Source organism: Anser brachyrhynchus (genome assembly GCF_964034855.1).
Source record: "Anser brachyrhynchus genome assembly, chromosome: 1".
Taxonomy (NCBI): Eukaryota; Metazoa; Chordata; class Aves; order Anseriformes; family Anatidae; genus Anser; species Anser brachyrhynchus.
Window position 1 is genome coordinate 57,894,102 of NC_137694.1, and position 22,812 is coordinate 57,916,913.

Sequence of the window (22,812 nt, forward strand, 5' to 3'; positions counted from 1 at the left end):
TCTGACAGAATAAGTCATTTCCTAGAACATACTTTTAGGACTACTGTAGTCTTTTTTTCTTTTTTCCTCTCCAGACTACTTAAGCAAACAGAAGAATTGTTTATTTTACTGGTTACTTGTGTCACTAAGAAACCTCTCCACTCTACTTGGACTGAACTGTGGAAAATACTTAGCATCTGTTTCTCCATTCTCAGTGTTAAGATTTTTCCTTGAAGATTAGTCAAAGATTCTCTGCCTCAAAACAAAAAGCATGCCTGTATTTTTCAGTAGTACTTTTGATTTTGCTATCTTTTCCAAATCAGTATGCAAGGATATTTACATTAACATATTTTGAAAATAGCAATCTAATTTTGTAATTACAGATCTAATTATCATCTAAAAATCAAGGAATAGCCAGAATCAGGGCAGCTTATTCTGCACCAAACACAGTGCTGAATATGTTGTCAGCCCATGAGTCTGATCTGAATTATCTCCAAACCAACACACAAAAGTACCCTGTTACTGGAAATCAATCATTTGATACTAAGAACAGATAATTAACTCCTCCCACATAAAAATTAATTGCAGCATCCACTCAAATAGAGAACTGTCTGACTTGTGTGTTAAAATGTAGTAACTCAGACTGCTTCTTTGGAGATCTTAATGGCCTAATAAAACATTTAGATACAGCTTCTCTAAACATTTCGGAGAGATGCAGAGTATTGACTGAGCAGCTAATAAACCTGATGCAGTTTTACAAATCCACATCCTCAAAGAACAGCAAATTAGCCGTAGTGCAGGAAAGACAGACAGGCTATCAAGCAAATTCCATTCATAGCACAAAAAAATGCAAAGCTGGACTGTGAAGAAACACCTAATAATTTAATGGTGAAAAACATCTGATGTTCAGAATACATACACACAATTTCAATAAAGGCCCATATAATTTTAATAGTGTTTTGCTTCAATGGCATGAAAGTGAAAGTTAATACAGTTCACTGTTTGTGGCTTCCAGATTAAGTCTAGAAATTACACTTCCCTCCTTTTTCCCCATTTTGCTTGGAAATACGTACCTGAACAACAGCATACACAAAGACATATGTATCCATATATACTTTTTTTTTTTATTAACAATGTATGTCATTACTGAACAAGGCAACTGAGAAATACAAGGACTGGACATATACATGAAAATTTTACAATTTGACAAAAAATTGGCATATGACTTATATACAGATGCAATTAATGAAGGTTACAATCCTACTGTATTTGATTAAACACAGTCCTAAGCACTTACATTATGAAAATTTGAAGTTGATCATACAGACATCAAATTCTGGAATCTAAAAATAATAGCAGTTTAAAAACTTCAAAGCTTTCTATGTCCATCCATTTTACAGAACATCACTACAGCTCTTCCTACTACCATATACATGAAAGATTATCAAAAATATATTGATGGGTCTATCACTAATCATGAATGTTTGTATTTACATTAAGTTAGCAAATACTTCACCAAATACTTTATATACAAAACTCAATTTGTCCTTTGTGAAAGAGTCATTAAAAAGTTAAAAACCATAGAAATGCCAGTTAGAAACAATGCATTCCAAAAATTGAACTTGTTTACAACAACTGAGAACAATTTAAAATAACTTATGAAAAAGTATGTTATTTTAGTACAAGTACTCCCACAACTCTTTAGTTCCAATACAAAGTAGCAGAAACTTCATCCTGGGTGTTGAGTAGTATCTTCTCTTCTGATAATGCTGCAAGAAAAAAAAATCTTAAGCACTTTGTCATGCAGGCTTTGAAAAAAGGCAGAAATAATTCAAGGAAAAGAACTCTTCCCCCCTTCTCAGTGCAGTAAGCCTTGTCCCATTCATACTGGCTCAAATACTCCGAGTTCTCATTCCTTACTCCTTAGAGACCAAAAGGGGAAGGGGGAGAGGGACAAAAAAAAAGAAACCCACAGCCTCCGTAGCTTAACACTACTCAGAATGTGCACATCCTTTTGCCAGCAGTGTTTTTGAATATGTTCTTGGCTGATTTTTACATTTGACTGTCATGCTCTCGCAGCACACTTTGAACACCCCTAACAAAAATCAGTCTCCTCTGCCAAACTAGGAACCCCTCCAACCTGTCTCTCAATTGAAAAAGCTTAGACAGGAACCAGACGTTCACTCTGCAGGCAATTCTTCTACACAGACACGAGCACCTAAGGAATTCTGGAATACAAAACATGGATGCTGAATGAATCTACACATACTAAGGATCAGACATCTACTGAAACGTGGACTCCTGTAATTGCATTCCACTCAGGCACACTGGAGTACCAAAATACAATTTGAGAACAGAGAAGCACAGTTTACAGCACTCCATGTTTGCGAGAAAAGATCCATCAGTTTCTGGGGTCTCAACTCACTTCTTCTAGAAACAAGCAACAGGCATTATGGAAACAGTGATTCTCCACTGAATTGAATCAGTGCAATACAATTGCTCATAATGCACTGCAATGACTTTGACAAAGTGCTGACACCACATAACAAGCAAAATTAGATCTTGCTGTCAAAACCAAATGAAGTAGATTGAATTTCCCTTTTTATCTCTAGAGATGCTGAATGCATTTTCTATACTTGCTGCATGGAATCCCTACCTACCAATTTCACCAGTGCCTCACATACTATTTTTCTTCCTTATCCTTCAAACTCCGTAATGACCAACTCTTAAATCTCTTTTATGAAAGAAAAGGATGGAATGGCATGTCAATCACCTTTAATCTAGACAGCCACGCTCTCACTGTTGAATCTTGTCCCCTCTTCTTTCAGACAAACCTCCATTCTTTGACTTTCCTCAGAAGTCATTACTCTAACGTCTTGCAGGTCATCTTCCTCATTTCTTTCAACTCATGCTCACTAGGAGAAGGGGTATAACATTTTTGGTCTGCTTTTCTTTCTCTGTACTGTTCCTAAGTATCTTTATCCAAAACACAAAATCCAGTTAACTTCTCTGTTGATGACTACACACAAATCAAACTCCTTGCACAATTTCTGCTTCTTTCTACACATTTTCACACCTGTTCACATATATCCAGGAACACATCCTTCTCCAGATTCAAGTACTTTTCACCACAGCTTTCTTGACAAACTTTGTCAATCTGAGCAACCTGCTCAGGTTACAGACTAATGACAAATGCTCGAGTCTTCAAATCATTCTTCTCTCGAGATCTTTGCATCCAATAACTACAGCAGCATTTTGCACTCTTTTATTGTCTCTCTCAAAAACATGTTCTCCTTACTCCATTTGTATGTCTAAAACTCATCCAAGCTCTGAGACTATCCTTTTAGGCTGTGTTAGTCATCTGATTCAGGTCACTGTACACTCACACAAACAGTGCTGCTGACATAATTTGAGGCAAGATGCAGGAGCAGAGAGTAACTGAAGCTACATAAGCAGCTCTGCTAATGCGTAGGAAGCCACAGTTTAAACATGTCCCTTTCCTTAACACCTCAAATAACATGTCCAATAACCTCTGTCCTGATTCTATTTTTGTAACTATTTCCACTCTCATACCTCATAAGCTCTTCAGAGCAAGGATTTTTTTTTTTTTTTTTTTGTTCTGTTTATACAGCACCTGCAACCGAAAGATCTGGAGCAAAAATTTAAGATCTTTGCACTGCAGCACAGTACACACGGTAAATATGTACAGTGAATCTGTACAGTAATTTATTCATTAACAGGATAAATTTAAGGCTTCTCAGTTCTTACCAGTTCAATTTGTGCTCTGTCGCTGGACTTTTGGCCCAACGCTCTGAGTTTCTTCTTCTGGATTTGGGCGCTTCCCTGCACTAATGCCAGTACCAAGGGATGTTCTTCCTGATAATTTAAAACCAGTATTTATATCAAGAATTTATGTCAAGACTCTATTGTACTTTTATATATTCAGTTTTTTTGTTTGTTTTGTTTTTAAATTACCTGCTTGCAATAAGTGTGATTGTTGATTGTCTCCATGGGCATAGTGTAAGATACTACTTGCTTGACAGTAACCTGTTCAGATACAGTAGATATTATAACAAATAAAATCCAGAACTGCAAATCAGTGCAGTTACGTTCCTTACAACAGCAAAAAAGAAGCCAATTGATTTATTTTCCTTCATCAAGGAAAATCCTGACAAACCATCCTGAATGAAAGAGTTCTTATGCAAAAAAAAAATCCTCATGACAGCATCTAGGGCAATTAAATAAAAATTAAATAAATATGCACAGTGAAAAATATAGTATGTGCATGCATAGTTATGCACTGTATTTGTAGGAAACAGAAGAAGTTAATCTGTTTGGACATATTAATATATTCTACGTTGCTATAAATTTTTAATATTTGTACTTCCATGTCTCCTCATCCTTTTTACTATTCTTTTATAGAAAGGATTGCAAATCCTTAACATAACTAAGCTGTAGAAAAAACACAAGTAACAAAAAGATTTAAACTTTTCTGGCTCATGTAAGCTATCCACTGGCAACCCTGACATAATGCATTATGCATCCCGCATAAGTAGTGCAAATTAGCAAAAGCAGTTGCAATGTTTCTTATCCTGTTGTGGTGTTCTGGTTACGTTCTGGATATTTAAACAAAACAGATTACAGTCTTTCACGACCAGTAAACACACAGCGTCTGTTAAGACTGCAAGGAAGAGACAGTTATGCTAAATTTGCTTGCAAATCTGACCTACTACAAACCACATCTTCAATCTCCGTGTAAAGTGACAAACAATTATGGAAACAAATTAAATGAGTATCCACAGAAAACTGTGGAAGTTGATTATACATGGAAAGAGTGGTAATGAAATCAGGGAAAAAGATAACATGCAAATTTTGCAATCAAATGCATAAAGTGAAATTTTGTCTTCCAGTATTGTGCATTTGAAGTAGCCTAGAATAATGTTCAATAATTTTGTTTAGTCACGCTTGTGATCCCCTCTTCAAAACAGAACTATTATTCTAGATGAGTATTTGAAAGATAAAAGTGACAAGACAAGCAAGTTTACTCTAAGACATAATTTTTATGTTTCAAGAACAGAAACAAGGCCAGTTCCAAGTTATAGACAGCAGCTGCCAGCAAAAATTCATCCATTTTATTTTGATGTTTTGTCTTTTTTTCCATAGTTGCGAGAACCTGGAGATCCTCTACAGACAAGCACTCCCGTAATACCTTGCTGCTGAATTCCACTTGTTCCTGCATGAGAGTCTCCCAGGGCACATGTCTGAACGCCAACTGTCTGACCATCGCCAGTTCCCAGCTGAGCTCCTAGTGAGGCAGGAAAAAATAGTAAACATTCAAATTTGGGAATTTAAAAGATGCCCCTCCACATACACCCCCCTTCAAGAGGTAGGCTGAGCATGGCTTTGGGTTTGTTTTGCTTGGTCTTTTCCATTTATTTGTCAAAGTACCTCAGAACAGGTCCAAAGTTCTAATGGTTTCAACTTTTCAAATTCAAACCTGCAAATTCAGATGAATGCACAGTAACCTCCTACAAAATGGTTATGTTTGATATGAAAAGTATAAGTAGGCCATGTATATACACATACATACACACACACACTAGACTAGACTTCTTTTCTTTAATGGTAAGGTCCACCTTCTGCTGCAATCTGCTTTTAAATTTGACCAAAGCCTCAGGAGAACAGAACTGAAAATTTACTGTTTCTATGTCTTAACCTTTAACAAGGAGGAGTCTACAGTATACATAGTATTCAAGATGATGATGCATCACAGATTTATACAAATTTAAAAACATCATAGAATTGACTAGAATAGTTGACTTGGAAGGGACCTGCCTAACCAATTCAGGGCTAACCAAAAGTTAAATCGTATTAATTTAAGGGCATTGTCCAAATGCCTTTTGAACACTGACAGGCATGGGGGCATCAACCATTTCTCCAGGAAACCTCTTCCAGTGTTTTAACACCCTCATGGTAAAGAAGTTTCATTACATATTAGACTAGATATTTGGGAAAGTGTCCAGATTTTGGCTGAGATGGAGTTAATTTTCCTCATAGTGACTGGGGTGATGCCATGGTTTGGATTTAGGAGAAAAATAATGTTGATAGCACCAATGTTTGAGTTGTTGCTGAGCAGTGCTAATAGCGAGTCAAGTATCTGTCAGCTTCTTGTGCTGCCCTGCCAGCGAGGAGGCTGAGCGTGCACAAGAAACTGGGAGGGGACCACAGACAGGACGGCTGACCCCAAGCAGCCAAGGGACAGTCCATGCCATAGGGTGTCACATAGAGCAATAAAACTGGGGGGGCTGGCTGGCAGGGGGGGCTGTCACCTGGGGACTGGCTGGGCATCAGTTGGCGGGTGGCGAGCAACTGCATTGTACATCACCTGTTCTGTATATATATACACACACAAAATATATTTTTTATTATTTTCCCTTCCTTTTCTGTCCTATTAAATTGTCTTTATCTCAACCAAAAAGTTGGGTGGGGTAGGGGTCGGGAAGGAAGGTAAGAGAATGGTTGTGTGGTGCTTAGCTGCCTGCTGGGTTACACCACCACAAAGTCACAATTTCGTTTTTTTTTTTTTTCCTTAGTAACCTGTTAATCTTTGTATGCTACATTAAGAATATTAACAGCATAAAAACTTTCATCAACTTTCATCAAAACCATTTGATAAATTCTGTATTATGTTCTTACAGACACTGTCCTGTTATACTGTTGTTGGTGCTATGGTAGATTCCAGTAAGCAATCTAATGCTGACAGAAGAAAACTTACAGATTAACAGTTCTGATTTGAAAATTCAAAAATCACTACTTATTACAAATATCAGGATGTTTAGATTTCTAAAAGATCACATTCTAATGCTTTTGAAATCAAACTGTTTGATACACGTTAATAGATGATTTTGGGGGAATAAAAACAGTGCAAATTTTTATTCTATTTCTATTTCTATTTTTATTAAAAAAAGATCTGAAGATGTCTTCATATAAATACTACCAAACTGTGAAGAAATCTGAAAACGTTTAAGTGATTTACACTGAAACCTGTCTTGTGAAAACAGCTCTCCTTTTACAAAGCCTTTGGCATTGTGTATAAGACATTTGGGCAGTTCAGTTCCAGTACTTCTACATATGAAAAAAGAATTTGACTGACCTCCTGTACTACCACACCCAGAAACGCTTTCTCCTGGTGAAAAGCCCATTAGCCCACCATTTCCATTTCCATTTGGATTAGAAGGCACTGTTGCAAGAAGACCTAAGCAATGAAATAAAATAAAGACATAAAACAAAAAAAGATTAAATACAGCATGCTTTGCTCCTCATGAGGGCTAATTCTCCACCCTCACCCTGAGCAGTTTACCTCTATATAATAGGAGAACATCTCTCCACCTCCCCTATTGCTGGAATCTTGCCAAGTAATTTTAGTTCACAATTACTTAGTGGGCATTTTCCGCATAATATTCTATATAATTTTTCCAATATGCATTAGTTACAAGTATTCACCACGTTGCACTGGACTGCAATGCATCCTGATTCAATATCCATTATTATCAGAACAGACTGCTTATACCTTTCTGAACAATGTAAATGCATGTGGTTTGCTTCTCAGAGCAAAGGGGATGGTTTTTGCTAACTAGGAAGAATGCTATCAGAGCTTGCATCAGCATCTATTTGAGTAACAGCACTTGCACGTATATGCTATGATTGAAGTTATGAACCATATGCATTTTCTAATCACTGTTATTAAAACTTAACTGTACAGAAGTATCACAACACTCACACAACCCAGTTTAACCAAAAACTTCCATAAGCCTAAATAAAATTTTTTCTGGAAAAGATTTGGAAACAGACAGTCCAATCAAGCCCTTTTTACCCTTCTTGGTTACATCTAATATTTTCATATACTTGTATATAAAACCCTGGTCACAACACTGAACTCACACCTAACTAACCATGACTATGGGATAAAGTTATTAATTGCTAGAAGGAGAGAAGTTTTCAAATAAATTAAGTCAATAGCCATACCCAGTCCTCTGTATCGGGAAAGCTGCTGGTAAATTTGTTTCATCCTCTCAATATTCAGACGGCTTGCTTCGGCATGATTTACCATTGGTTTGGGATAATTAACTCCTATAATACATTTTGCAGCCTTCTGGATGCTCTCTGGGGCATTCCAAGGATCATAGATGTATTTTGCAGGGAAACCTCTAAGTACAGGCAAGTAACGTCTTTAAAAAAAGAAAGAACAACATTTTAAATATCAAGCTATTTAAGCAATTTGACAGTTTAAGCAACATCTACGAATTACTGTAACCTCTGGACTGTGAATTACCTGATGTAATCTCCATTTGGGTCAGTTCTTCTGCCAAAACCCACTGGACAGTAGCAGTGAAAAAACTGCTGAAAGAAGGAACTACAGGATAACCACATCCAGCTCCCAGCATTCACACTCCAATCTGCATCAAGTAAGAGCTCTTCAAAGACCTTGAGAAATCAGAGCAACAAGTTAGTGTGAACATAGCACATCTCTGGAACACCTACTTTTTCAGGAGCTGTTCAGAGTCTTGGATTTCAGCAGAGTAAATCCAGCTCTTCCACATGGCAACACTCTTTCTAAACTGGCACATTCACAGACTGCTGAGTACACAAGTACAAACACTTACCTAAGTGCCAAAGTCAAGAACAGAAGTGATAGCCCATTTTGGCTTTTAACCTGTAAAAAAACCTTGTAGACATCTCAGAAAGGTAAGACCAAGAAGTTGCACCTTTTTGCTTAAACACATCCTTAAAAAATAAATCCTCGAAGTATGGCAGGAGTTTGATTACTTGTAAGTGTATTTGTTGCTTTTGGAAGAGCTGCCGCTTCACATTGCAACTTCCTCAAGCTTTGCTAACTTCCACAAAGCAGGAAACACACAAGGCACATTTCTAACTCTGTCAGTCTAAACACCTCAACTTGTGCAGCAGCTTTCACTAGTCAAGGAGACCTAAGAGTAGAAATCAAGAGCTTCAGGATAGTAAAAATATTCAAAAGCTGTGATCTTGAAGGCCACTAGTTAATCGAGTAAGTCATGGTTTTGAGGATACACCTTTGAATTCTTGGAGATGTTTACATTAAAAGTAACAAATGAGGAAGCTGATTTAAATCTGGAACTCAACAGTTTCAAAGCATTCAAGTTTCTAGCACTGATTGTTTGTTTTGTATTTGTATTGCTTGTTTTATTACTTGTTAACAGATACGAGCCTAGCGTGCGTAACAAGAAGCTTCTTTGCTCACTAGTCATACCACTAACAATACAGGCTAACAAGAAAGAAAGAAGTCTTATTCTTTGAAGGAGAACTTGTGAGTACTTTTTATAAAAACAGTGCACTGAGTAGTTTTCAAAACAGATACTTAATACCTATTTTTCAAGTTCTGATTTTCCTTTCAAACTTATTTCCTTTCAAACATTGTCTTCAAAAGTTCCAAAGAACCATCGTTTTTCTTTACCCTAAGACTCTGAAACTTAGTATGTTACTATCGCCACCCAACCTGAGCTAGTATTTTTTCCAAAATAGTCTCAATAAGGCAATACTGTTGAACAAGGATTTCCCTCTCCATATATTCATGACAGCTTTCATACTACAGTATACACCGAATAAATATTACAAAAGTAACATTGCCTACATATCTGTAACTACTAGAGAAAAAAACCCTATGTTTCGAAACAACTTTTTTTTTTTTTTTTTAAAGTAAGCAACCTGTAACATAAGATCTTTATCTGAACGCTAAATGTTAGCGCACAACTATTCCACTAGATGCTGCCATGTAACAAGACTTCGGAAATAACATTTCCTCGGAAAGAGATTAACTTTTGCTAGCTAGGGACACGCTAACTAAACATCCTTCCACTGCACAAGTCTACCCCCCATACCTCTGCATTATTTCAAGAGTAAGAAAAAGTTGGCACTCATCTGTAATACAGTTTCTTCATTTGGCTGAATTACCTATGCATGTTTATCTTCAATGTCTGTATTTATGAACTGCAAAGGAAAATTTCTAAGACAGCTTACGTTGTTGTGTAACCGAGACTTATTTATTTATTTTAAACAGAACATGTTTACTTGCAGCTGATCTGTTGAGCAAGGTGAAATTTCATAAGATTATATACATACATAAATGTGAAGTTAAAATCCTGAGAGCAAGTAAATTATTTTTTTAAACTTCAGAAATAAAGAACTATTTTGTATTGATTATTAGCATTTAGTAAAACAAATGCCATCCTTCTAAAAAAAAGTAAAACTGACTCAAATGCTAAGATGAAATTACTCCATTCTTTTCTTCAGAAGACTGACATTTGCACTTTGAACTTCAACATCTCCTGGACACTTACACGGCAATTAATTGCACTGAAACTACAGCTAAATCACTTGCCTATACTTACACTTCTAACATTAGGTGAATGGCCAGAAGTGTCTGAAAGGACACTCAGCTATTAGTTTTCTCCCTTGAATTCATGTGTTCTTCCTTTGCAGGGAAGCAAACAAGATGTGAACAGAAACTGCACATACAATACAACTGGAAAGATGTTCCAGTTACAGGAGTAAACCATACTTACTTGTAAAGACTTAGGAAGAAATCTCAAATTTAGAAGAATTGCAGACCTGTTCTGACTGCACTAAACCTTCCAATATAAGGGTGTACTCAGTAGGCAAAAACTTCTTTACCACTGGTTTGATCAGAACTGATTTTGTCCACAGTTTAAGGCTTCATACTCAGCTTATTCATTTTGTGGATATCATTACTGTATAGTGTATCTGAGGCTTCAATGTTAAAATTCAAGAAAGAGAAACAATACCTTCATTCCTTCTTCCCAACTAATCCAGAGGTCACCTCGAGTCAAAAAGCATGCCACAGCATGCCGCGCTAAATGGTGAATCCAGCCTTCTTGACGAAGCTGTGTCATAATTGCATCAATCCAAGGAAAACCTGTCCTGCCTTCTGCCCATTTGGCCAAAGCCTCGGGATTTTTATCCCATGGAATTTGAACACAGATAGGATTCCCCTCCATTTTATCAAACCGTGGATTGTTAGTCGCCGCTGTGTAGAAAAATTCACGCCATAACAGCTGGCCATAGAGGGAGAGGGGAGGGGAGCTGTTCTTTTTTACCTGAAGATCAGCATTAAAAGGAAAACATTTATTAGGAGAAGGTAAGGAAAAAAAATAAATCAATAAATCTATGAATGTGTAGTTGTCCATGTAGAAACCATACCTTTTTGTACAGGTCCGTTAGCTTGAAATAAAAGAGACGACAAGACAAACAGCCAAAGCGGAGGTAGGGACTAAGCCCAGTAGGGCTTGCCAGAAGGGAATTTGCATTCATTCGTGGTCTTTCAAAGTTTGCCACCCAAGCCTTCCAAAAAAAAAAACCAAAAAAAAAAACAAAAGCAAAACATGCCAATATCAGTTTACAGATTAGGCAGCAAAAAGCCATCATAAAGAGATAAATTATACACTGTCTATAAATGAATTCAGACACTGGACAGATGATCACATTATCTTAGATCCAAGATAAAGCAGTCAAACATTCAAGGGGTTCCTCTTGAATGAGTGGAAACTCTAGAAGACAATTCACCTCAATGCAGGAGGCATTAGCTGTCCTCCAGAACTACCTATCCCTTCTTTAAATATAAAGGAAACCAAGACTACTAACAGTACATTAGCTTTTAGAGGAATTCCCCTTCAAAGTTACAAGAACTATGTTTCAGGTAAAATAACTTCCAAAGAAAAAATAATTCAATTTTTCAGAGCACAAAACAGAATGACAGACTTTCTCCAAAATTCAAATTAAGAGACAACCTGCTATTATCTTTTAAAACTACAAAACAGCAATTTGATTTACGTTTTTATATAAAGGCCTTGAGTACAAGTTTGCTTTTGTTTTTTAAACTACTTGCCCCATTCTTTTTGTGTTTCATTGCAAAGGGCAACTATGTTTTCCAGGTACGTCATATTTGCAATGATTTGAAACATACCTTTCGTTCTAAATGTCTTTCCAGTCGTGTGAGAGCTTCTGTTTCTCCCCCAGGCCATACTGCAGAAGGCAGACCATCTGTGTCAAAACCTGAAAAACAAATTAAAACAAGGAAATTCCTCGTCTGCCTCTACTGTAGGGCAATAAAATTCTAGCATATTGATACTCAGTGACATTTTATTATATCTTGAGAATAGCCTTAAGTTGGACATGTGACAAAGTACAAGTTTTGTAACAGTACGCAATCAACTCTTATCAAAGCCCATTCAACACCTCTAACTTGCAGAAAAAGGCAGTTTTTATATTCCATTATCAAGCTTAATGCTGAATTACCTTTTTTAATTCCACATTTGTTTTGACACAAAGAAAGCAAACTTTCTTTCATTTTCCAAATTATGTTCACATTTCCAGCTCTGCAATATGTGGGCTAAAACACAAGTTTCACTTTTTTTCATACTACTAAGGAGCAAGAATTATAATTTACAGAATGCTTGAAAACTTTTTGCATTGCATTAAAAGCAGGCATGCTATCTTCAGAATTAATACGCTTGTTTCATTGACCTGGACATAAATAACAGATTGGGATTGTGGTCAATTTGATGATAAATAAGTACTTCTGCTGCAGAAGAAAGATGAAAAGGTAAGACTTTTTCCCCCTCTTTTCTCCTTCCAAAGACTGTTCACCAGGAACATGAGATAACATGTCTGCATACAGTTTAGTGAGACCTTCCTTTCTTAAAAAGGCTTTAAAAACAAAGTCTGTTGTAAGGGAATTCAAACAGACTAGACAGAGCTGCAAGAACACAGCCAAAATCCATCCAGATGCTTTTGTTAGAGATTTAGTAGTCATACTACATTTGTTTGCTTTTCAAGTGGGGAGTTGGTAGGAAATCAAAACGTTATAGCTTGGTAATATTTCTTAGAATTTACAGAAACAAGAGATTTTTTTAGAAGCTTCTAAAATAATTACATGCTTTGTGATCTTTTTTGGCATTACAAGTGAAGGGTCGAATCAGTGACATGAAGCACAAGGATACCAAATACATTTAATACAAAGTGAAGTATTAAAGATTATCGGTATGTTCATGATGATTTGGTATCATCAGAATGGCTATGCTGCACTACAAGAAGCTAAGCAGTACTTAGTGTAGTTTGATTTATCTGACCTACCATTTAAATATAAAACAACACTTAAGATGTACAGAGCTCATTATCCTTTTTTTTGTTCTATTTGTATGTCATAATTGGCATCAGTTTAACAATTAACTATAAACAGACCCTCTCTCATGTGGTTATTTTTAAGTATTATGCTTTCAGTGGTAGATTACATCTTTCTTGTTGCACAATGTCTAAGCAGTCTCAGAACATACCTAGCTCTTCAAGTGATGGGACACCGTATTTCTCGTCATGGTCGTCAGAAACTGGAGTAGTACATTTTTCCATTACTTCTGGGGTTATGGTCTCCACTGGCACCTCCAGTGGTTCCATTCTACTAATTAGAGTCTGGAATCGCTTGTAGGTAAGAGGCGGCTGTCCTCCATTTAATTCTATGATTCTGGAGTTTAAAAAAAAAAGGAAAGAAAAAGAAAAGAGGTATGTCAGACAATGGCATATTACAAATGCATTGTAAAAATATAAAAATTTATATAATTCATATAAATTTATTGCACAAACTGTATAAAATATATACACCTACACACATGCAGAGAAGAAATATTTTTATCTACCTGTAGCATGCTATGTAGAACAACAGATACATGTGTTAATTCGAACGGTTTCAACCTTAACTTTACACCACCCTTTTTCCCTCCATCAGGGAGGCATATAAATAAACTCTTAATAACCAAATCAATTATCTGTAACCCCTGGGTTGAGAAAAGTCCCTCTGTAATGAATACAGACAGCCTGAGGCAAAGAAAAATATAGATCAACAAAGCAGATGAAAGACCACAGCTACATAGGTGGGTTGGGTGCATCTTTATAAGATTATGCTATTTGCATAAAAATGTATTTCTCTACTCTGGTATTGAAAACAGAGCAGTTTCCATATTCTGCTTTGTCAATCTTTAAATACATCTGCAATCTTGGAAACAAGAAAACTTCAGGTGTGGAGGAAGAGGGAAAATTTTCAACTTAAAAACAGTGGAAGAATTCCCTGTCCTCTCGTATGTCTAGCTGCCTCTCATACATGTAGCTTCTAACAGATTAAAACAGGCATCTACCACAATAAATTACTCAATGTTAAGATAAGCCATGTCATACTTTTGAATAGTTTGCAGATTATGTTTCTATAACAGGGAGCTAATACTAATCCATTTAAATAGATCTCTGGAAAACTATAAACAACACATTAGGTAATGCAACACAGGGCTATCAAACAATCCCCAATTAGTTATTGGATACATAACTGAGAGGAAACAGCTCTTCAAAAATTAAGAACTTTCTGCTAACTTGTGTACAAGCAAGTGACAAAGACAGAACAATCTAAACTAACAAAATAACTAACTAAACAAAAGCAGATGCCAGTTGTGAGAAGTTAAAGGTATATGAACCACTTGACTATGAAGTCAGATAATTAACCGTTACTTTCAAAATAACGTAAATATCAAAGCTACAATTCAGTTTTCTGCATCAATTTTGGAGTTCCAAAATTCTACTCATTTGCATGGATAGACGAATAGATAAAAGAAACATAAAACTAATTTGTAGTCTTCCTAACTCTAAAGCACTCTGCACAGAAAGTAACACACAGTATCTAAACAAATACTGCATAAAAGTCACACCTTTCTTCTTTGTAAGACCAGAGATAATGGTAACTTACTTGTCTAGGTCATATAACGTATGAGAAATTCGAACAATGACCTCCACTCCAGCTTCACTAGCCAGCTTCTTAATTGCCGCATCTCTTTCCTTCCCAAATGGTTCAGAGTCATATTCAATTGAAAGTTTTGCAATGTTCCACTCCTGAAACACAAAATAAATATGTGGTCCTTCAGCAAGTCAGCTGCTTGATGGAGGGGAAGGGAAAGGAGAATGGGAAGGACACAATGCAATACAGCTACCCTCTGGGGATAGCTGGCAGAAGTACACAAAGGCACAAAATAGATTTAAACACCCAGACTCACAAAAATAAAGCCCAACATTTTGGCATCTGGATAGGAATCACGCACAAAAAAAGCCTCTATTGATCCACCCCATTACACTTCTATGAAAGTTTTGAAAGCTCAGCTCTAACTTTAGGATCCATATACCTTAAGAGACATAACAGAAGGGAAATTATGACACAGACTGCCTTCTGGACATTTTCCCGCAACAGTACGTTACTCTGCAGAAAAGCTTTTCACATATGCCTATCAGCTTTAACAGCAGAGCTGAAGTTTTTGGAGAGAAACGAATTCATAGGTAACCAGATTCTTTCCAGAACAGCTTCAAGAATGAAAGGGGAGTGCAGTGGAGCAGCAACTACTTCCTCCCCTCCAAAACCAGACACCACCATACATTTTCCCTTCCTGTTCCAAACCCCCATCCTCCACCAACCCGAAAGGAAAGTCTTCCAATTCTCAATTAGAGTTCAGAAATCTGTCTCTTAAAGAGAGGATGCCATCAAGTCTAACATCCTTGATGTCACAGGCCATTTAATTTTACCCACAGATGCCGATAGCAAGCCAGCAGTAACAGACGGGGGAAAAGAACTGAAGAAAGGCTTCACTAGCAACTATGGTTTGTGCAACAGCAGGAAACTGGTAAGGTGGTAATGCACAAATGATCCTAGAAAGCCACCCTGCCAATCAAACTCAGAGAAACACTTTTCAAATCCCAGATCTCTTAAGCAGATGATTTAAACCTACCAGCCAGACTATTTCAGACAACTGGATTTACACCAAAGAGACAAGGGTACTCAACGCTGCTCGCCCAGGGTGCTGCTTCACTTCTGGACCCGCCCCCCCCCCCCCCCCTCTTCTAGATGAGGCCCAGGTACAATTCTGGTGGTCTATGCGACCACCCTTGGGAGTGCTTGGCTCCTTCCACCCCAAAGCCTGCCAACGATGACCCAGCAGGCCCTGAACCCTTCAGCAGCCTCCCACACCTTTATGCAACATCCATTTTTCCTTTTGTTGTGTAAAACCACTATCCAACCATTTGCAGCATTTTTTCCCTAATTTTCTTTCTTTCTTCTGGCACACTGAAAAGGAAGCCATGAAAATTGTGTCCAAGGAGCAGAGCCACATGACACAAGGAGCCAAGGAACTTTGACACAAGCATGATGTGATGTGATCACACCCAGATCACATTAGCATGCGCCAGGCACTTAGACCAAGGACACAAGTCACTGTGCGCGTACTGCTCTGCGTGATGGATGCTTTTAGCAACACTGATGCATTTAAAGAATTAGAGATTGACCCAATTCTGTTTTCTTCATCAAGCCAGTCCCAAAGCACCAAAGGTACAAAACAGGCTAGGACAAACTGAAGAGAATAATGCAAGAACCAACTAAAATTTGACTGGTTCAAATTAACCAACAGGTACAAAGTGGGTGTCTGCTACTAATGGAATTTGCATCTCTGCAGTCAGATGGAACCACCTTTCTCGAGTTACTTTAACAAAACAAATCTAAAATAATTTTGCAAAGACCTGTAAAATTCACTGGTAAAAATATTGTCTCAGCACTTCTCCAGAAGATGACAAGCTACTGCTGCTATCAGCAGCACTATTAGCTAGTACTGCTGAAAACAGATGACACTGAATTCAGAGACATAAAGGGGCGCAAAGCTCCACTGAGGGGCTCTAAGTGGGTGGGAAAGACAAAAGCAAACAATTATTTATCTCTATGAAAAGTCCTAGGAGTCCTTAAAGTCTTTCGCAAAGATAAAATTAGATCAGTGCTCTGTCTTTTGAAGGAATTGTTCTTCAGCCTGTGAAGAGGAGAGGATCTATCAAGAAACAACTGTGAAATACTCATCCCCCACCCAGAAACCAGCATCTATGCCGGGAATTCTGACACAAGGTTTAACAGAAGTTCCACTATGTCCTACCATTATTTGCTTGAAGTTATCCTCTTTCAGGCAAAAAAACATCTGTATGTGTTCTTTGCACAATGAGGAAACTTACATACAATAAAGACAATTCTTGGCAATTTGAGGAACCAGAAGACAAACAAACATGAACATTCTTTGAATACTATTTGTCTGACAAGTTATTCTCATTTCCTTCTCAGAAGTTAAATAATGTTCTGAAAATGCAGCACTCTGATGCTGTTAAGCATAGAAAAACCAGCCTGGTAAAAAGACTTAAAACAGCCGTTGTCAAAGTGGCCACTGAAGAATGTAAACTTCTCATCGGTGTCTCAAACCTAGAAGCTACACACAAAGCATCAAGATCTTTGTCCTTAATAAATGGGATCAAAATTTAGTAGGAAGATATCAACCACCTCGAATACTCGGGTGCTGCTGCAAGCAGCAACTAACATCCCAATGCTCCTGCAGGAAGCACTGAGTGGAAACCAAGCACAAACCAGCTAGAGTATCAATCAGTTAGCACAATTAAAGGATGAGAGTGAAGACCAAATTTTTTTTTTTTTTTTAATATTAATAGCTTGGTGTTGCAGACTTGAGAATTAAACTTACCAAGTAGACAGTCTCTTTGGAAAAAAACAGATTATTTGCTCATCTCCATCACCTCAACTCAGTCATTCCATAAAACTTTGAAAATCAATTTGCAAAATGTTCATTTTTACTACCCTATATTTACTACCCTAACTATTGTTATCTTAGGTACACTATTATCCAGGTAAGATGAATTAATATCAGTAGCAATCCTTCAGTTTTAATTTGTTCAATAAGACTCTTTCCTGCAAAAGCCTAACACTTCTTTAATTATAAATTGCTTTTTGATATTATTAAATAGCCTGTGAAGAACAGGCATCTGACCAAATTAAAGTTGAGAATTTTCAGTTTTAAGTTCAACTTCACCATTCTCTACAGCAAGAACAACTGCAAGTTACCACGTATACACTACTTCAGAATAATACTCGGCCAAATACATAGAAACTAGGCAAGAATAATACTTAAAAATTGAACAGACAACCCTGCTTTTTTTTTTTTTTTTAAAAAACCAAACTTATTACCATCAAAAAAACTTATTGAACCACTTTTAGTTGCCAAGAAATAACCACACCAGAGAATTGGCCTAAATAAAGGACAGCTCTTACAGGTCAGGCTTTGAAGCAGTATTCACGTGCATAGAATCATGTTTCTTATTTTAAAGGAAACTTGGAAAGGAAAACTTAGTAATAGATAGCACTTATAGTTAGGAGACCGTTAGAAATTCTATTTCTGGAGAGAAAAAGAATAACTGTAAAGTCTAAGAGGAACCCGGTTGAATAGGTGGTATGCACATTAGAAGGGAGGCAAAATCCAAATATTAATAAAAAGAAACCTGTAAGAGAAATCGCAGGAGTATGTTAAGTATTTGCATAGATAGCAACTTGCATTGAGGTACGCTCATACAAGAAATACTCCTAGCTGAAACGAGTTTGGCAGTTATATTTATAGACAAACCAACTGCAAGGTGAAAAAACCCTCTATGTTAATTGTATGCATTTCTAGCATTTACCTTAAAAAGTCTGGGGAAAACATCTGCTGGCTGTCCACGAATAACAAACAAGCGTGAATTCAGTTTCCGTAGATTGGCATCGAGATCCTCAAGACACTGAAGCAGAAACCTGGAAAGAAGTGTAAAGAAACATTTACTTTCTGAGGTAGACCAGACAATTTTACAACAGAAGAAGGGAACTACGAGGAACAACCCAACAAAGATAATCAGATCTTCACTATTTAGTGCAGATTTTGGTCATGCATGCATGCACGTTCACATCCTAATTACACTTAGCTTACAGTAGCTCAATAGCTTATAATATATTCAATGGCACATGATTCAAAAAAAAAAAAAACCTCATTTAAGTTTTTACCTCAACACTATTCAGTTTTGGAATAGACTAAAACATACTCAAGCCTTAACCAAAGCAAGAAGTGTCTTTTCACCCTAAAAAAAAAGAAGCACACCACAGCAAAAAAGCAGACAATCAGCTGTTGGCATACTGCTGTGAAACTTAATCCAAGGCCCCCTTACAACACAGCAGCCCAAACTGCTTCTAAAAACAGCATTACCAGAGGACTAGATGGTCATGACTAACCCTTTGGCCTTCGTTTCTAAAAATAGTCCCCTTTGTAACGAGGAGTGCCACACGTGTTGGCTATAACTTCACCGGAATTTTTAACGAGCAAACCAGCAAACAGGAAAGGAACAGGGAGGGAATGGGGTGCTGCAAATCTGCAAGTGCTCAAGGGGAACAGGCCGTTGCAGAAGGGACGTTGAGACAGGTTCATGTGCACAAAGAATTATTGGTGGGGTCAGTAACTAACGGTAATGGTGGGTGCAGGTTGTTTTGGGGAAGACCAAAAAAAGCAGGGGGAAGGAGAAGAAAAAGGAGAACTCCACCTGGGAAGAGAGATGATGTGGGTGCCCAGATGAGTGTCCTTACCCCAGACTCCTTGCTAGCATAGCAGGTGGCTCACCCATATTTTTTCTACAGTAAAAGCAAAGTTTTCATCAGGAGCTGCTCAAACTCTCTGCTGGGTGTTCCTGCTTATAATGTTGGTGTTCTCCAAAGCCTGAGCTGACTGGAGCAGCCACTAAGCTCTGTGCACCCATGCCATGGGGTTCCCCACCCACCACCATCCAAACGCAACACCCAAGAAAGGGAAGGAGAGGCTCCTGCACCAGGGGGCACCACCCCTACTGAACCTGCCCTAGCAATGCTACAGACTGGGATGAAACCAAAACACCTAATTCTCTCACTGTGCTACATTTGGGTTGAAACAACGGCAGGGTAGTGAGACCATGAAGTAAGCTACGCTGTGTCTAAAAAGGAACTTCTGTATACCCAGTCAGGAACCATGCAGTAGTCATTTCAGCACTACAATCTAGCCTAGGGTCACATCTGCTTCTATTAAAGAGAATTTCGGCCCTAAGTTCATAGGCCAGTCACTTCCAGGTCGACTTTGGAAAGCACAGCTTCATTTATTTATTTTAAACCTGGAATTACAGTCCTTCTCATTACTCTCACCCACCTCCATCTTGCTCCCAAGGAACACGTGTGTTCAAAAAAACTTCACAAATCACTCTCTATAAAGACAAACTGCAATAGCATCCCAGATGACTTTGGAATAATACAGGAAAGATTTGGTTTTATTTTAAACTTCAAATTACAGAATAAAGGGAAAAGGTATTCAGAGAAACTGCTCATATGAAATGCTCATAACTATTTCAAAGCAAAAACTGGCCTCTCAGGAAATTACTAGCTTTTCCCTATCTGCACCTCAGTTCCCTTGATTTTCTCAAGGTTTTCTTCCTAACTGATCACAGCATACAACTTCTAGTCTGGACCTGGCACCAAATCCTATTCAAGAAGATTACATGCACTGACCCAGTCTTCAATTCACATCCAAAGTCCCTAAACTTCCCCTTAATACTGGTTAATCTCTATTTTGTTGGTTCCCCATACCTCCTGTTACCTCTCAACTATCTCTTACCACACTCCTGCATTTCCATCTCCATAAAACTCTTACATGTATTTAAAAAAACAATGGTCTAGACTCGAATTGTTAAATATATGTAGGCAGAGAGTGGGAGAGCTGATGGGGGCGTGGGGATGAGCTTCACAAAACCAACCATCTCCCCCTGGCCAAACAAAAACAGAGCAAAACCCAGCCAAATCCCAGCTTGGGCAATGACTGTCACTGAAAGCACATTGTTCAGAGATAAAAACCAAATTAAACCCTAGCAACCCTGTGGCATTTGCAGCAACAACAATGCAAAAGAACACTGCTTTTGAATTTCAGACCATGGATCCAGCTTACAACAAGTGATTACTCAGAATAAACCTGCCATTTATTAAGCCCATTTGAACCTTTCAGCTGGACCAGATGTGCTTAACAAGAAGTGCTGCAAATAATGGAACTCCTCAATTTCATTTTCACCAACTGGATTTGTGCAGTACCACATCTAAAGGCATTTTCTCATTAAAGTGAGAACAAAATTTGTCCCCAGAAAATCCTTCATACAGATTTGCCTTGCTCAGCTAGAAATGAGCCTTCTTACACCACCACTTCTAGATACGACCCCCACCAAGACATTCAGCTGAATCAACAGCTTGCCATAACCAAAGCGTGCACCTCTTCTTTCTCATGAGGACCTCTAAAACTTGCAGCACAGCAACTCGGTCAGATGCATGCTAATTACCAGCTAGTTTTAGCTATATCCAGACAAATTACATTGAACTTGAGGAAATTCTACCTTTCAGAATTCCTGCATTCATCTAACATGTTTAACGTGTGCCTTTGTGAAAGGAAGTTTTTAATCCTACTAACTCCCTGGGACAACTTCTGAATGCAGGACTTTCTCTCGTTTTGGCCTGGCATTATAATGCCTATCCTATCAAGTTAATGAGCCATCTGCAACATACAAATATATGTCAGGGGACGAGTAGTAAGGCATCCACAACATGCACACACACTAAGCAAACTGATAGAAAAAGGATAAAATAGTAATTCTCAGAGTTCAACGCCCTGTCACAGTGAATTATTATGTAATCCAGAAGAGAAGTGTGTTATAAAACTGGCTTTCCGAAGTTTCCCTTTGACTGCTAACACATGATTTGGAGTGAGAATAGCTCTGAAGGAGCAGCTCCGTGCAGGGGTGCTTACTGCCGAACAGGAACACGCAGACATTTTCCCCACTTGCAGGCAACAACACATAATTAGGAGCTGCCGTGTCTGGGCTGAAGTGCTGAATTTTTTGAGCTTTCTCACCAAAGCCATCAAAACCATGTACTCTCCTCAACTTAACACACTTGAAAATTAGTCTGTGAACTGACCCTGAACAGGAACCCCCATCTCATTAAAAGTATTCTCTCTTCAGTATATGAACTCTAGGAGCAAAGTTTCTTCACAGTAGCTATGAAGTAACAGCTAGGCTTGAACTCTATTATACTTTTTCCCCAAAGTGCGGCAATTACGAGCTATTTAAATCTCCCTTTATAGTAAGGGGTCATGTTTCTGAGTCTGCAATTTAAAACAACTTTTTTCTCTCAACCTAAATCAAAATGAGAAAGCTCTTTCTTCTTCACCTTGAATAAATACAAAAGTGCAGAACGTGGCTTCATTAAAAAGGCACAAAAAGGATGCGTGGATTATTTTATCAGGTAAGGGCATCAGCCCAGGTGTCTGCATCTGGTCTTCAGACTCCCTTGGAGAAACCACCAGAGGAAGGAAAGCTCACCATTCGTTTCACAGTAGCAAGCTGTACAAGGTACATGTGTGACAGGTGACAGAAAGAGACAAAAGACTATTATTGTAACCTAGGTAAGAAGCCAAAGTAGTTATAACCATGAGAAACATACCCATCTTTAACACCATTCTAAAAGGGCATTGCACACATTTTCTCAGGGTTGTCTAATTATATCAAGGATATTTAGAAGTTTCACAAACACTTCTGAAGAGTGTATTCCTTACAAGACTCTTACATAAAATCTTAGCTCCAAGAAAACCTCACAAACTTCCCAGCTGCCAACCGCATGAAGGCTGATGGGGGTCTGACGGCTGCACTAAACCTCTGCATCAGAAGAGGGACTGACAGAAGCTGGTTCACATGATACGGACTGTATTTTTAACAGATTATAATAAAACAGATTGTAGGAAGTCAGTAGCAGTCTGTTAAAGCGGTACCATTTTTCTTTAGGAGGACACTTGCAGGAGGGAC

The 22,812-nt window shown here is 37.9% G+C and overlaps 1 protein-coding gene across 4 annotated transcripts in view; it reads right to left on the bottom strand.

The window, feature by feature from the left end:
* Positions 1-1,081: 1,081 nt before the first annotated feature.
* Positions 1,082-22,812, bottom strand: part of CRY1 (cryptochrome circadian regulator 1) — a 37,512-nt gene continuing 15,781 nt past the window's right edge. Inside the window, exons 2-16 of one of the 4 annotated variants that reach the window (XR_013950641.1) lie at positions 18,607-18,715; positions 14,816-14,958; positions 13,365-13,549; positions 11,996-12,084; positions 11,233-11,373; positions 10,818-11,129; positions 8,312-8,463; positions 8,005-8,207; positions 7,133-7,234; positions 5,189-5,284; positions 3,955-4,026; positions 3,748-3,855; positions 2,753-2,894; positions 2,120-2,207; positions 1,082-1,748 (exon numbers count right to left, since the gene is read on the bottom strand). Coding sequence is in view for 1 of the 4 variants with exons in the window: in XM_080590557.1 (XP_080446683.1) it covers positions 3,752-3,855; positions 3,955-4,026; positions 5,189-5,284; positions 7,133-7,234; positions 8,005-8,207; positions 8,312-8,463; positions 10,818-11,129; positions 11,233-11,373; positions 11,996-12,084; positions 13,365-13,549; positions 14,816-14,958; positions 18,607-18,715 (1,708 nt within the window). In the remaining 3 variants the exon portion in view is untranslated. The remainder of the gene's footprint in view (positions 1,749-2,119; positions 2,208-2,752; positions 2,895-3,747; positions 3,856-3,954; positions 4,027-5,188; positions 5,285-7,132; positions 7,235-8,004; positions 8,208-8,311; positions 8,464-10,817; positions 11,130-11,232; positions 11,374-11,995; positions 12,085-13,364; positions 13,550-14,815; positions 14,959-18,606; positions 18,716-22,812) is intronic. The other 3 variants (XR_013950639.1, XR_013950640.1, XM_080590557.1) reach the window with 3 other exon arrangements.